This window comes from Antechinus flavipes, chromosome 1 (genome assembly GCF_016432865.1).
Source record: "Antechinus flavipes isolate AdamAnt ecotype Samford, QLD, Australia chromosome 1, AdamAnt_v2, whole genome shotgun sequence".
NCBI classification, from domain to species: Eukaryota; Metazoa; Chordata; class Mammalia; order Dasyuromorphia; family Dasyuridae; genus Antechinus; species Antechinus flavipes.
Genome location: NC_067398.1, coordinates 507510990 through 507526502, shown reverse-complemented (window position 1 = coordinate 507526502; position 15513 = coordinate 507510990). Strand labels below are relative to the sequence as shown.

Below are 15513 nucleotides of genomic sequence, written 5' to 3'. Positions count from 1 at the left end.
TTATGCATATGTATGTATATTATATATGTATTTGTACAAAATGTGTATGTATATTATATATGTATTTGTATAAAATAAAATCATATCTATAACATATATAATATATATGTGTGTATTACTATACTTGGGATAATAGTGTTTAAATGCTGGGCAGAAAATATCTCCAAGACTTTGACTATTTCAAAAGAGCATATTGGAGAAACAGAAAATAATCTCTGTGACCTGCCTCAAAATAGAGTTTTAATGAATAAGTGTGGGAAAATAAAAATTTAATGAAGAAGTGTGGGAGTGATTACACTGACTGCTCATGCTAAAGGCTGCTGTCTTTACTTTCTGTTATTCTTTTGTCTTTTTTCCAATTAATCAAAACAAGGAAGCTCCAGCCTCTAAAAAAAAAATCTCAAAGCTGTACAGAACCTCAGATGGCACCTAATCCAACAATATCATTATCATTGCTATCATCATCACCACAATAACAACAATAATTTCTAAATGTTATATAGCACTTTAAGGTTTAGGAAACACTTTACATGTTAATTCATTTGATCTTCAAAACAAACCTTGGTAAATATGTGCTATTATTGTTCCCATTTTACAGATAATAGAAGTTAAGTCCTTTGCCAGGATCCCATTTCCTCTATAAGTGATCAGAGAGTTTTTGCTTAGGACTCTAGGAAAGGGAACCCACTACCTCTTGAGGCAGTTTGTTATATTTTCAGATACTCTAATTGTTGGGAGATTCACCTTACATTAAGGCTAACTATGCTCTTTTACTAAAACTACCAGCTATATTGGAGATCCAAATGACAGCCATGATTTTTGTCTTTTGTGGCAGTCAATACAGTTCAAATACTTGATGATATCTATTAGGGCATAGGATCATATTTTAGAATCAAAAGGAATTCTAGAGATTACTACTAGCATTTATAATTTCTTCTATAACCTGTCTAAATGATTTTCAGTTAAGAGTTTATTTTAAATTGATGAGGGAATTGAATCCAAACCCTTCCTCTGTTTTGCATATGAACAACTGAGACCCCAGAAAGTAAAATTATTTTAATACAGAAAAAAAATGTTGTACAAGTGCTAAGTGGCAGAGTTTAAATTCAAACTTGGCTCCTCAAAATCCAAATCCAGTGTTCTTTCTAGTCTATGACAATGCCTCCCTAATGCCCCACTAAGTTTTCTCCAGGCTAAACATTCATAGTTTGTTCAACTAGTCTTTATATAATCTAGGCTCCAAGTCCCTTACTATCCTGACAGCCCCAACTTGTCTATGGACCCAGAATTAAACATAATAGTCTTTGGACTATATAGTCTGACAAAGACAATGTATGTCATCTTTTTGTTCTGAAAATATTGATTCTATTAATAAAAATTAACATTGCATTAGCTTTTTTGGGCAGACATACCAAATTTGGCTCATGCTGAACTTGCCATCCACAAAATACTCCCAGGTTTTATATACATAAATTCCTATCCAGACATAAATTTCATCCTATAATATGTGCAGTTAATGAAAAAAGTTAATTTGTAGGATGAAATGGTAGAAAGCTAGCATAGAAATATCAGATCTCTCTATGGATCTGAATGCTGACAAGAAATTCAGGAATAAGCCAAAAGATGAGGTTTTGCCTAATGGTTGGGTAGCTCTTTCTCCTCAAGTTTCTACTTGAAATCAATCTCAGTAAAGACAAAATCTTCAATGATAGTAAACAAGAACTGTGTAGATCTCTTTAAAGAGAGACAATGGTCAATGTGCAGAAAAAGATGTTTTTTTAGACATGGGCAATGCAGGAACTTGTTTTATTTGATTATGTATATTTATAACACAGTTTTGTTTTTATTTATTTTTTTCCTCAATTGGGATGGGGAGGAGTATTAGGAAAAGAATACAAAAATTAATTTAATTTAAAAATAAAAAGTATGTATAGAAAACAGAAATCAACACTTAGAATATCTGTGTATAGTGTGTGTGTATGTGTGTGTATAAAGGGACTGAAACCACCAAATACCTGAAATTAGGTGCTGTTCAAATAATGTCTTAAAATGCTGATTTTGTCAAAAAAAATGAGGGGTTAATAGAATGTATTCCCTTTTTTTAGTGAGGTGGTCAACCCAGATTGACATGAAACTAACTTGGCAGATTGAAGCAGTGATCTACATACACACCTCCAAAAGATAGTGGTTCAATCTATTATTCCTCCACTTAAATTACAAAGAGTATTTGAGTTACTAAAAAGGAGAAAGAGAGATCACTGCAGTGTCAAATCTTATTCCTATTATGGATCTTTTTTTAGAAATAGAATAAAAATAATGATTTTTTATATTTTTAAATTCCATCATCAGCTTAAAATAAACTATTACGAAAGATCATTTTGAAAGGTTATATAAGAAATTATAAATACTAGTCATGACAATAGTATGAAAGTCATGACCAACAGCACTTTTTAATATTATAATAAGATTATAATGATAATGTAAAAAAATTTTAGGATGCTAATGTTATAACAATGTCCTACTAATATGTTCCAGTGTAGAGCTATTTATATCACAAAACTTTAAAAGTGTCATCTGCAACTTAATTAAACTGAGTAGGAAGTTGTGTCTATGAAACAATTTTGAGACTGTAAAAAAGTCATTTTGCATATGCAGAATTTACTAAGAAAAACCTGAACAATATTCAGTTCTCTATGTATTAAATTACCAGTATCACTTCTGTCAAGTTCAGAGATGCTATCTACTCCCTAGTTGAAAGGTTTATCTGATTTTAAAAGAATAATTTTTTCTACAAAAGAAATCTAATAATATAAGTGTTGAACTGTCAAACTATCTTCCTCTTCCTACACTACAAATTAAACCTTATTATGGATCTCAAACTAAAAGATATTGTATTGTATATTAGAGAAAACTTTGAATGAAAATGTATGTGATTTTAATATTTATAGAAATCTATAATTAGGTAATTATCCTTTTATAAATTTTAAGCAAAAAACAAATCCCTGTTTTTTCTTGTACCTATATTTTTTGTTTTTATTCAAATTTTTGCTTTCATTACATGACTTTAAATCAATTTTTTTTTTCTATTTCAATAAGCTTTCTTTAAATAGACACATCTAGACAGTGGGAATAGTCATCTGGCTAGTGTTACAATAACGCATTCTACTGGGAGCTTCAGACAGAAACTATTGTCTCTGGTAATATACAAATAATCCACTTCATTTCCCCCTGGACAATGGAAGTGTTTGGAGCAGAGTCACAGCTGTGGCTAACAAGGCCTATGGACCCGCTACCATTGTTTACCAAACTGATATTTCATTCCGACAGCTGATGGACTCAGTGAGTTTCCAATGATCAACATGATTTTCTCTCCTCAGATTATTATATCTATTCTTTCCTATGACTAATACAGATTAGGTTTGAAAAGGGAACCTGTCAGAAAAGAATCAGGAGTAACTTCTGTTTTGCAGAATGAAAAGGGGAGAGAAGAGTCAATGAATTAAAAGAAGAAAGAGGGTTATTTTAAAAATTCCACCTCATATAGACACTGTTCAGACTTCCTTGGCAGTGTTCTAAACTATGTGGAGCTTTTGAACTTTTATTAGGAAAACTGCAGCTGTAATCATTAAGGATATGAAGACCCTTCCCAGTCACTGTCATGCCCCCTGTTGCTGAAATAACCTAGAAGCATTTAATTTAAAGACTATCATAAGAAAAGAGAAACTGTGAAGTAGGTCCAAGGACATCCAATGTTTCAGTAGTAGGGGAATAACAGGCAGAAATAAGAAAAAAGGTCATCAGCCCCCTGCAGTCTTTTCCTCCTGGCCGCAGTGATTTGTTTAGACAATGATTTTCATAAAGGAAGCAAAAAGACCTTAAAAGGAAATTTTTCACTTTAAAAGTTTAGTCTGAGACACTCCTAGGCAGTCCTAAGAGTTCAAAAAACATTTAAAATGACTAAATTCAACATTAGAAAGGAAAACCACATTCCAAATAACTATGAAATATATAGACATATAGATACAATTACAAAGTACTTCTTACAGACATAAAGAACAACTTAACATAATTAAAAAGATTTTCATTGCTCATGGCTAGGTCATGCCAATATAATAAAGGTGACAATATCACTAAAGTTTTTTTTACACTTTTGGTGTTCTACCAAATTACCAAGGGCATACTTTATAGAACTTGGTAAAATAATAAAATTAATTTGGAAAAGCAAATTATCTAGAACATCAAGGGGAAAGATGAAAAGAAAGAGGAATGAAAGGGGAATTAGCACTTCCAGATCTCAAACTATTTTATAAAGCTATAGTCATCAAAATGCTCTGGTACTGTTTTTTTTGTTTTGTTTTTTTAAGATAGATTAGTGGAACAGACTACATAAAGTAGAAACACAAGCAATGGAACTCAATAAAATTGTTTGATAAGCTAAAAAACATGAATTACCTAGGAAAAGATTTCTTAAATTTGATCAGAACTGCTGGGAAAACTGGAAGTCAATCTGGCAGAAATTAGACTTAGACCAACACTTCGTACCATATTCCACAATACATTCTAAATGGATACATAATCCTAATATTCTATTATCATATGTACTATTAAAATTAGAAGAGAAGTATATCATATACCCTTCATAGCCATGGGTGAGAGCTATATTCTTTTTTAAAAATGTTTAATAATAGCTTTTTACTTTTTTAAATACATTCAAACCTTCATAACATTCACCCATGCAAAACCTTGTGTTCCATATTTTTCCCCCTCCCTTCTTTCACCCCTCTCTTCTAGATAGCAAGTAACCCAATATAGGTTAAACATGTGCAATTCTTCTAGACATATTTCCACATTATCATGCTGCACAAGAAAAATCAGATCAAAAAGGAAAAAAACAAACAACAACAAAAAAGATGAAAATACTGTGTTGTGATCCACATTCAGTCCCCATTGTTCACTTTCTGGATGCAGATGACTCTCTCCAACACACATCTATTTAAATTGGCCTGGATCACCTCACTATTGAAAAGAGCCAAGCTCATCACATTTGGTCATCAAATAATCTTGCTGTTGCTGTGTACAATGTTACCTTGGTTCTGCTCATTTCAGTTAGCATCAGTTCATGTAAGTCTCTCCAGGCCTCTCTGAAATCATTTTGCTGGTCATTTCTTATAGAACAATAATATTCCACAACATTCATATGCCATAAGTTATTCAATGATTTCCCAACTGATGGATATCTTACTCAGTTTCTAGTTCCCTGCCTCTACAAAAAGGGCTGCTACAAACATTTTTGTACATAAGGGTCTTTTTCCATTTTTTTATGATCTCTTTAGAATACAGACCCAATAGAGACACTGCTGGATCAAGAGAATGCACAGTTTGATAGCCTTTTGGAAATACTTCCAAATTGCTCTCCAGAATAGTTGGATCAGTTCACAACTCCACCAACAATGTATTAGTGTCTCAGATTTCTCTCATCTCCTCCAACATTCATCATTATCTTTTCCTGTCATTTTAGCCAATCTGAGAGATATGTAGTAGTGCCTCAGAATTGTCTTAATTTGCATTTCTAGGAGCTGTATTCTTAACCAAACAAAAGATAGGGGCAATTACAAAAAATAAAAGAGAACTTTAACCTCCTGAAACTGAAAGCTTCTACATAGATAAAATTAATGCATCTAGGATAAGAAGGGAAGTGGTTAAGAGTGGGAAAGAAATCTTGATAGATTTGGTATCCAAGCTATATAAACTACACACACACACACACACACACACACACAAATAGTCATTCTCCAATAGATAACTGGTTAAAAAATATGAAAAATGTTCTTCGAAGAATTGCAAAGCACTCACAACTACATAAAAGAAATCACAATAAAAAAAGTGTAAGTCAAAACAACATTGAACTTACATTTCATACCCTGCAAATTGGAAAAGATGACAAAAAGTAGCAATAGTCAATAATGGAAGAGTAATGGAATGATGAACACATGAATACATTATTGGTGAACTGTGAAATGGTACAACTATTTTGAAAATAATTTGAAATTATTCAAATAAAGTGATTAAAATGTGTATTTTCTTTGATCTAAAGTATTACTGAACTTATAAATCAAAGAAGTCATCAATAAAAAGATAGTCACCACATACACCAAAATATTTACTTTTTAAAAAAATATATCTTATTTTTAAGTTATATGAGTATATTCATTTTTAAGATATTTCCATGAATCATGTTGGGGAAGAAAAACCATGAGAAAGAAAAAGGAAAACAAAAGGAAAAAAAAGGTGAAAATAGTATGCTTCAATCTGCATTCAGTCTCCATAGTTCTCTCTCTGGATTTGGATGGCATTTTCCATGCAAAGTTTTTTTGTAATTGCCTTGGATCATTTAATTATTGAGAAGAGCTAAGTCTATCAGAGTTGATCTTTATACAATCTTGCTTTTACTATATACAATATTTTCCTGCTTTTATTCACTTCACTCAACATCAGGTCATGTAAGTCTTTCCAAACTTTTCTGAAATCAGCCTATTCATCATTTCTTATAGAGCAATCATATTCCATTACATCCGTATACCATAACTTATTCAGCCATCCTCCAATTGATGGCATCTGTTTATTTTCCAATTGTTTATCACCACAAAAATATTTGTTAGAAACATTTTTGCAGTGTACGTCTTCTTCCCTCTTGTATGATCTCTTTGGGATACAGACCCAGTAGTGATACTGCTGGATCAGTTCACAATTCCACAAACAATGCATTTGTGTCCCAGTTTTCCCACATCTGTCCCAACATTTATCAGGTTTTCCCATTATTTTAGCTAATCTGATAGGTATGAGGTGGTATCTCAGGGTTGTTTTCATTTTAATTTAATAGTGATTTAGAGCATTTTTCATGACTTTAATTAATTTATTAATTTATTGATTTTATTTACTTATAGTCTGTTCATATCCTCTGACCATTTATCAGTTGAGAAATTATTCATATTCGTATAAGTTTGACTCAATTCTCTCTATATATATTTAGAAGTGGGGCCTTTATTAGAAACACTTGCACCAAAATTTAAAGCAGCACTTTTTCTGTAACAAAAAATGAGAATCAATGTAGATGCACCATTGAATGGCTAAACAAATTATGGTACATGACTATAATGGAATAAGACTATACTATAGAAATTATGTATGTAATGAATACAGAAAAACACAGAAAGATTTTCATGAACTAATACAGAATGAAGAAAACAGGCAAGGAAACAATATATACAACAATTACAATGTAAATAAAAAGACCAATCACACACCAAAGAAATCAAGTGAATGCACCCAATTATAAAAACCCAGAATGGCTCAAATAAAAAAATATGAAGGAACACCCCCACCCATCCCTTCAAGGAGATGGGAGATCCACCATCATAGCTAAAACAAATTTACTCTAGATAAATCCCTAGGAAGAAAGGTGTTAAAAGGAGAAATTAAATTCCAAGCAATCCCTAGCAAGAACAAAACAAAACAAAACAATTAACAAAACAAAAATCTCCAATACACTTGAAGGATATAAAAACTGTTAAAAGGCATTCTTTGAAAGAGTTGTTGGTAGGAACGCATGGTGAAGTACCACTGGCAGCTTTTCTTAGACATGCTCACAAATACAAAGTGTTTAAGCCACCATGAAAAACAGATGAGAAAGTAAAGCACTAGTTAGCATGTTAATGGACAAAATAAGCACTGAACATCCCAGAGCCTTATTTAGTTGTGAGGATCAAATAAGACATTATTTGTAAAGTACTTAGCATAGTGCCTAAGTAGACACTACATAAATATTAGCTATTATTATTATTATTACCCAAAGGACATAGCTTTTAATAAGCTTTCCTCCCCTAGTTAGAAACATAGGATTTCTTTCCTTGGATCAAGAGCAATCCAACCTAGAAAAAACTTCAGGGATTTAGTGTATACAGCACATTTGTCACTTTAAAATTAGAGTTGGCAGAATCTTTTTTATAATTGTCTTGTATTTGGATTTATTAACCCAATAAGACTTCTTGTTGTGGACTTGATTTTTTCTTCAACTTGATGAGTTTATGTTCATTTCAGCTGTCCACTGTGACAGTTTCATAGAAATGATGACATCAGGACCTACCACAAAAATAAGGCAATACTTTATTGCCTATAAAGCCTATAAAGTATTGTAGGCTCTTAGTTTTCCTGGATATTCAGTCCTAAAATTTCTAGACTACACAAAAACAATTGATAAAGGGAATTTTACTAAAGTCACAGAATCCCAGCATGTTAAAGCTAAACAGTATATAAGAGATTATCTAGCATAGCCACTCCCTCATCTCCTCATAAATGGGGAAATCATGGCCCATTGACTCACCCAAGATCACACAGCTAGTTCATGGGAGATAGGTTTTTATCTTGCTATAAAATAATATGTTAATAGATAAATACAATATATGAACTAGTCTCACAAAGGACAACACCATAGGATATGTGAAAAAATGATAATTTTTTATATAGGAGACAATGTGGCATAGCAAAAAATATTGGACTTGGGGAAAAGTACTCACCAACCTTCAGAAAAATTTCAAAAGCCCTATCTTTTCCCTAGATTTAGGGGTTTTTCTCATTTGAATTAACAAAAAAAGTCTAACTAAAATGCATATATGATATTATTCTTCTCATTTCACAACTAAATCTTCCAGATTGCCAACCTCTACATCTTCCTTTCTTTTCAGAGGGGATGATGGGAAATGGGTCATATGGATGGTCATGGCTGATTCTGGAACATACCCTAAAGAGTACATCATTTTCAACAAATTAGCCATTCCCTCTGGGATCTGGCCTGCCATTTGCACACATCCTGCCTAGAGCATCCCTTTAAAGCTAGCCAGCCAGAAGGAAAAACAAAAGCCCCTAAGAAAAGTTGGTATTGGGAATAATTCAAGTATCTTTTAAAAATGTTTTAAAATCATTATTTTCCAAAAAGAATGCCCTTAGTACTTGTCCCTGGACAAGACCAGACATCCTAGAAATGGATGATTACATGACATTCATGAAGGAGTCAACTATACCAAAAGTTACCAGAGAAAGGCTGTTCAAAATAAGGCAAAAAAGTAAATACCCAATAATGAATCTTGAAATAATAACAAATTTATTGCCTTTTAAAAACCAAGAGCATCTTTTTTAAGAAAATGGGTTTTCTCATGTTTATGTATTTTGGGGCTCAACAATTCTGAGAATATTTTAAAAGAAAGAAAATTCAGTATTTATATTAGGCTGATTTATAATATTTTTGTTGATTTTGTTGGTTGCCTTTTTAACTTGACTGTGACCAACACAAAGAATCATTTTTTTAAATTAATCATTTAATTTCTCTTTTTAACACCTCTCTTCCTAAGTTCTGAGTCCCACTTTGCATATTACTCTTTTTTCTCATTAATATTAATGAAGATTATTATTATTTAACATGGTTAAAGCACCTGCTAAAAGGTCTACCATTCTGGTAGATTTAGTACATGTATGGACAAGTTAATTAATAGACTAGGGACTTGAAAGGGACCATAGAGATCCCTCTAGCCTGGGACCTGAGGTCCTAAGAGATTATATGATTTATTTATGCTCACAAATCCAGTTCATGGAAGAATTAGGTCAAAAATACAGATCTTCTGATTCTCAATTTTCAGTTCATCATGATTCCACTCTCTTTTTGCTTATTCTGAAACATTCTCATCAACTACTGCCACTACCATATAAATTGCCTTGAGAATGTATGCCACTGTTTATAAGAAAGACAGCTCCAAAGAGTGTGGATGAATTAGTGCAAGGGAATCACTGATACTAAGAGAAAAAAAAATGGATTGAATGTCCAACTAGATAGGAGTAGGGCAATCATTTTTTGATTGGGAAGATTATATATTAAGATCATAATATTTATTTCTGCTATTGGTAACAAATTCAAGGCCTATAGTAATTGACAAAAAAATCATATTAATAAAATCTTTATTTTCTCTTTTCCATCTTTTTGTTGTCTAAATAGCATCCAGACAGGCTGGTTATGTGCCATGTTATCAATGACTATTACTTAGATATTCTTTTCTGCATGCTAGGCCTTAACAGCTTCCTAGAAAAACCAGAGATAAAAACTATGAACCATTATACAGAGTAACTGTGGGACTATTGTTATGCAGTTCCTATTTTCAGACAATGCAGGGGGGAAATTAAAGATACAGCAGCTGAGGGCAGATGGAAGTGGCTATTCCCTGGAAAGTGAAGTGTTTGTGTATTACAGAAAACAGAAGCTGCTCTTGGCAGATAAAAGGAAAACATAACTTTGAGGTTCCTCTGATAGCAAAATACAACTGTTTCAATTCACGTTATACTTGAGGCTTCCAGGCTACCTTACACAGTTTTTCTACTTAAAACACCACCATTGATATCTTGTCTTGAATCCCATCCTTTCAATCTAGTCATTTTTGTTTCGGATCAGAGCAGATCCTTTATTGATGGCAAATTTTGCAGCTTAGTAGATAAAGTGCTATTCTAGTTGATTAAAAAGATCCGGATTCAAGAGTCTCCATTGCACATATTGGCGAGTCACTTAACCCCTCAGTGATCTAGGCAACTCTCTAAGAGTGTATTTAGTAGAGAAAGTGCAGACCTGCGTTGGAGAAAGGGAGTTTCTCACCAGCAAGCTCTCCATACCAATAAAATCATATGCACAGTTCACGTCTGCATTGAAGCCTGGTTCTGGATCTGCAAGTATTCTCTTCATGGAAGTGCTAAACCCTACAAGTGGTTTTATCTCTAATCCACAATTATTTTCAGGAATATAAACATATATTTTCCCTGCTAGAAGTGGAACACAAATTTCCTTTCTTCTTCTTTTGTTTTATTTAAGCCAAGTGAAAATGAAGGTCTGCAGTGATTTTGCTGCTCTTTAATTTATGGGAAAATGCTAATACAACCGCTTAGGGTGTGAAGATGCAGTAACGTGAAGGAGCAGGCCAGTACCGAGAGAAACTAAAAGGTTTCTAGAACCTGCCAATTGCAATTCCATCCACCCACCCCCTAGTTCCCACCACTCCCTTCTTCCAGAGTTTTCTGCCCAAGTTAAGTATTGGATGTGTAGGGGCGGGAAAAGAAAAAGAGAAGAGGGGAGGGAAGGGAGACTCAACAGAGCCTTTTAAATCGAGTGGTGGTGGCTAATCCGCCCCTCCCGCACCGAGCAGCGCAGGCTGGGAGGGAGGAGCCCCAAGGGGCAAGGATGTGATCAACAAGCTCTCTGGTTCCCATCTATCTACAGACTTAGTCTTGTCCCCCTCCGCCCCTCTCACCTTGAGATAATCGTTTTCTGATCGCAGTTCTTCCATCTCCCGCAGCAGCTCCTCCTCCTCCTCCGCTAGCACCAGCTGCTGCAGCTCACACGGGCTGGGTGCCTGGTTGGTACCGCCGCTGCCCGGTCTCCCTTTTCCGTCTTCTCCAGGGCCGCTCCTCCCGGAGGTCGATTTCGGCTGGGTTCGCCCCCCAGCATCCTCCCCGACTCCAGTCCCCAGCAGTCCAGGGGGGATCACTGAAGGACTGGCCCTGCCGCCCCCGCTTCCAGGGGAGGCACAAGAAGGATAGTGAGGTCCGAGGGGCTCGGGGCTGCAAGGAGGTCCCGCTTTTCCACTGGGGTTCGGGGTGGGGGCTCCTCGGGGCTCCCGATCGCTGGAGCCGGTGCCTGACTCGGCATCGCTGCTGGCTGTCGGGATCAGGCGTTGTTCGTCAGACAAGGGCTCAGAGGGACAATCTGACAGGTCCGAGCTACTGTCTGTGTGGCTGATGCGGGAGCTCAGAGTCAGGGAACCAGAGAAGTTGGGAACTTGGGCGGTGGGGGCCGAACGACTTGGGCTGGTCAAGGAGCAGACAACTGGAGCTGAGGCAGGAGCCGGAGCCTGAACTGTCGTTGTCCTTTGGGGCCCGGAACCTTTCTTTCCTTTACGGCCTTTAGCAGAAGCGGTCCCCCGTTCCCCACCTGTAAGTGGCGACTGAGACTGCGGCTGTTGCTTTCCTGCCTTAGAGGGCTGTTCTCCAGTCGGTGCCCGGGCTGCCTTCTTGTTGCAAGGGGAGGACTTAGCATTGCCCCCTTGCTTGCTCCCGGCTCCCACCCCCTTGTCCTTAGCTCCCAGTTGGCCACCCCCACTGCGTCGGGAGAGGCGGCTCTGGGTGGCCAGGAGCCCGGGGGACGGCGGCGCCTGCGATGGACTAGGATGCGCTTTGCCCGAGAGGCTCGGGGATTTGGGGGCTGATTGCGCGGCCGCTGGAGGTCTAGAGGTTGAAGAAGAGGCGGCAGGGGCTGGACCCGGAGCCCGAGAATGAAGGTCCTTCAGGAAGGGTCTGGCGGGCGAAGGGGTGCGTTGCAGCCGCTTCTTCTCTGCCAAGGGGTGGTGGTGGTGGTGGCGAGGATGGTGCTGGCCGTGCGGTGGCTGCTTCACCTCAGTGCCACCGCCGCCGCCGCTGCCTACCGTGCCGTTCACGGTCTCCATGATCCCTAGAGGAAGCGGAGGGACAGGGGTAGAAGTAGCCCGGACCGCTGTAGCTGGGGAATGCTAAGCACTTGCAGCCTCTGAATCCCCGATGAATCGCAGCAGGAGCTGGGGAAGGAGAAGCAGAATTCCACCTCCTCGTCCTCTTGGTACAACGCAGTAGCAGCAGCAGCTTCCAACCTTCCTGCTTGTTTTCTCATCACTTCTGTTTCTCGCTCAGCCTCCCACCCCCCCGCTCCGCGCCCCCAGTCCAGGCTGCGACACCCCCTTCTCTCCCGCCCTCCCCAACTCCCTCGATTCTCTGTAGCCTCTAAGCACTGGTCTGTTCGGTCTGAGAAGATGCCCCCAGCGGAGCTCTCAGTCTCCTGCCTCCCTCTGCTCCCCCTCCTTCTCTCTCTCTCTCTCTCTCTCTCTCTCTCTCTCTCTCTCTCTCTCTCTCTCTCTCTCTCTCTCTCCTTCCCCTTTTCCGCTCTTGCAAGCTCTCCCTCACTCTATCCCTTGCTTTTCCCCAATCAAGCTGATACTGAGGGTCAAGTTATTTTCCAATGGCACAGAATCGATTTTCCCCCCCTTAATCCAAAGAGAAGACTCTCGCCCCCTCCTCCCTGTTCCTTCTGCTGTTGCTGTTACTGCTGGGGCCGCCAACGCGTTTGTCTCTTGCTCACACACACCTCCATTCATCAGCTCCAGCGCTTACTTGCACACACAATCACTTATCCTTCCCATCTCCTGCTCCTTTCCCGTTCCCCAGCCACCCCAGCCTTCCTCTGCCTGCAGCACCCCTGGCTCCTGCTCTTAAAAGAGAGAAACTGCTAACGTCGCTGCTCTCTGCCTCTCCTCAGCTCCTGACGCTTGGGCAGCTCTGTGCGCATGTTCAGGTCCTCAGCCAGCAGGCTGCCTAGTCTGGCTATTTACAAGTATCTTCTTAGAGCTCCGGGCTGGGCGCGGGGGAGGTGGAGGAGGTGGAGGAGGGTTATGCTTGTATGACTCTGAAGGCCGATGTCCACGCTTTGTTCTATTTCTCTCTACTGTTTTCCTTCAACCATGACTTTCTTAGAACACTGAAAAACACACGTAAGGGCCTCCATCACTAGGGACCCAGTGTTCAGAAACTGGGGGAGGGGGTAAAGGGAGGAGGTGTGATGGGTGATGTTAGGGTTGGAGGGGGAAGGAGGAGAGGGATATTCAGTAGTATTGACTTTTTTTTTTGAAGGGCTAAATGGCCACTGTTGACCCAGAAGGGTTTTTATAGCTTGTAGACGGTTTGGGAGGAAAGGGTCCTAGATAAAACATTTCCTATTCGAAGGTGAAGCATAAGTAGATTATAATCATAGAACATTTCAGAGTTACAACTTTAGCGATTATTGAGTCCAATTCCTTCAATTATTAGTAAACCAAGGTTTTAGGAGACAAAGAGATTTAATTCAAAGACATCCAGGTAGAGTCAAGATTGGAATATTGTTCTTCTACTTCCAAATTCAGTGTTCTTTCTACTAATTACAGCACTCCCCTTCACATGTGCAATGGTCCTGCAAATCTGGTCCATTTGCTGGGCCTTATATAGGATACTCTACTTTCAGTAAATGTTCCCTTAGTTGCTCTCCAAACCTGAATTGCTGTCCTCTTCACTTCCACCTCTTGGAATCCCTAATTTCATGCAAATCTCAATTCAGGCTCCAGCTTCTCCATCAAGCTTTACTGATAACCCCCACCGTCTATATCTTTCCTCCTCAAACTACCTTGTGTAGTACTTTTTCTGGGCCAAGAAGGCAGAAGTACTGCACACTTTCCCCTCTCCACTAGGAGGGTTCCTTTGCTCTGAATCTAGACATGTGGTTAAGATTGGTTTCAGTCATTAAGGAGTCTGGCCTCTGTAATAAGAGGAGTTAGACCCCATTTTCTCTTACTTTTCAGCTTGTTAAACCTTAGTGCTCTCTGGGGAAAAATTATTTAAAAGTTAGGTACTGTCTCATGTCTACAAAGTGTCCCTGAAGTGACAAATAAAAAAGGTACTCAGTGTACAATGTAAAACAAGTATGAGACAGATATTTTATTTCCTACCAACAAATGGCTTTCTAATAAATGCAACCCCCCCCCCAAAAAAAAAAAAACAAAAAAAAACTTACAATATGCCTTGCCAGAACTTAAAGCAGGTTCAGGAATTTAAATCATAACCACTATTATATTCCCTTAAAAGCCGATACTTATTACACATAAAGTAATTGCAGGACTGATAAATAGACATGGTCACATTTAATTGTTTCTGTACACTGTAGGCATTGTTGCTGTACTGTTTTGTCATAGGTCCTTTGTTTTCAAAGAGAACCAATGACATTAGTAAGGTAAGTCTTGACTTGCAAGTGAATTGGATTTAAGTGAGGCAGAGCTGTGATGAACATCTGGATTTACAGAATTCAAACATTCACCCTCAAGCCTGAATCCTTCTATTTTGATGCTGATGGTTGGTTATACCTCAGGAAAGGGAATAAAATGAAGAAATAGCCAGAGCTCAGATACAAGCTCACCCATTCATATCTCTTATTCAACCTACCATATGGCTATTGCCAATGTGATCCTAGAGTAGGATCTTCCCCATCCCACAGTGGAAATTTCAAATTTTCATGATCAAAATTGAAGAGTCAAAAGAAGAGTCTAAGAATATGGGGGGGGGGGAGTAAAAAATTCTTTCAACTGATGAGACACCACATGGATGGAAGCAACCAGGAAATTAATCATTTCCTAAGGGCCCAAATGCTGAATCACATATGTGGTCTAGGGAAGTAAGCAGGGAATATCTTCACGTTCCCTCAACAACCCACAATAAACCTGTATTCATTTTATATATGTTTTAAATATATATTCTATATATAATTACATAATATATATTATAAATACAAATGTATTTATAATATATATAGGGAATATATGCATATACACAAATATAAACATAGAATGTGCCAGAAATTTTAATGTATAATTCAAG

At 37.8% G+C, this 15513-nt stretch overlaps 1 protein-coding gene across 13 annotated transcripts in view; it reads right to left on the bottom strand.

The window, feature by feature from the left end:
- The window catches only part of MTCL1 (microtubule crosslinking factor 1), a 160508-nt gene extending 147579 nt beyond the window's left edge, over nucleotides 1-12929 (bottom strand). For 7 of the 13 annotated variants that reach the window (XM_051970439.1, XM_051970441.1, XM_051970442.1 and 4 more), the window contains exon 1: nucleotides 11340-12926. In XM_051970439.1, the coding sequence (XP_051826399.1) occupies nucleotides 11340-12530 (1191 nt within the window). In that variant the 5' untranslated portion in view covers nucleotides 12531-12926. Of the gene's footprint in view, nucleotides 1-11339 lie in introns of all 13 variants that reach the window. The other 6 variants (XM_051970445.1, XM_051970447.1, XM_051970449.1 and 3 more) reach the window with 2 other exon arrangements.
- Between the last annotated feature and the right edge of the window lie 2584 nt (nucleotides 12930-15513).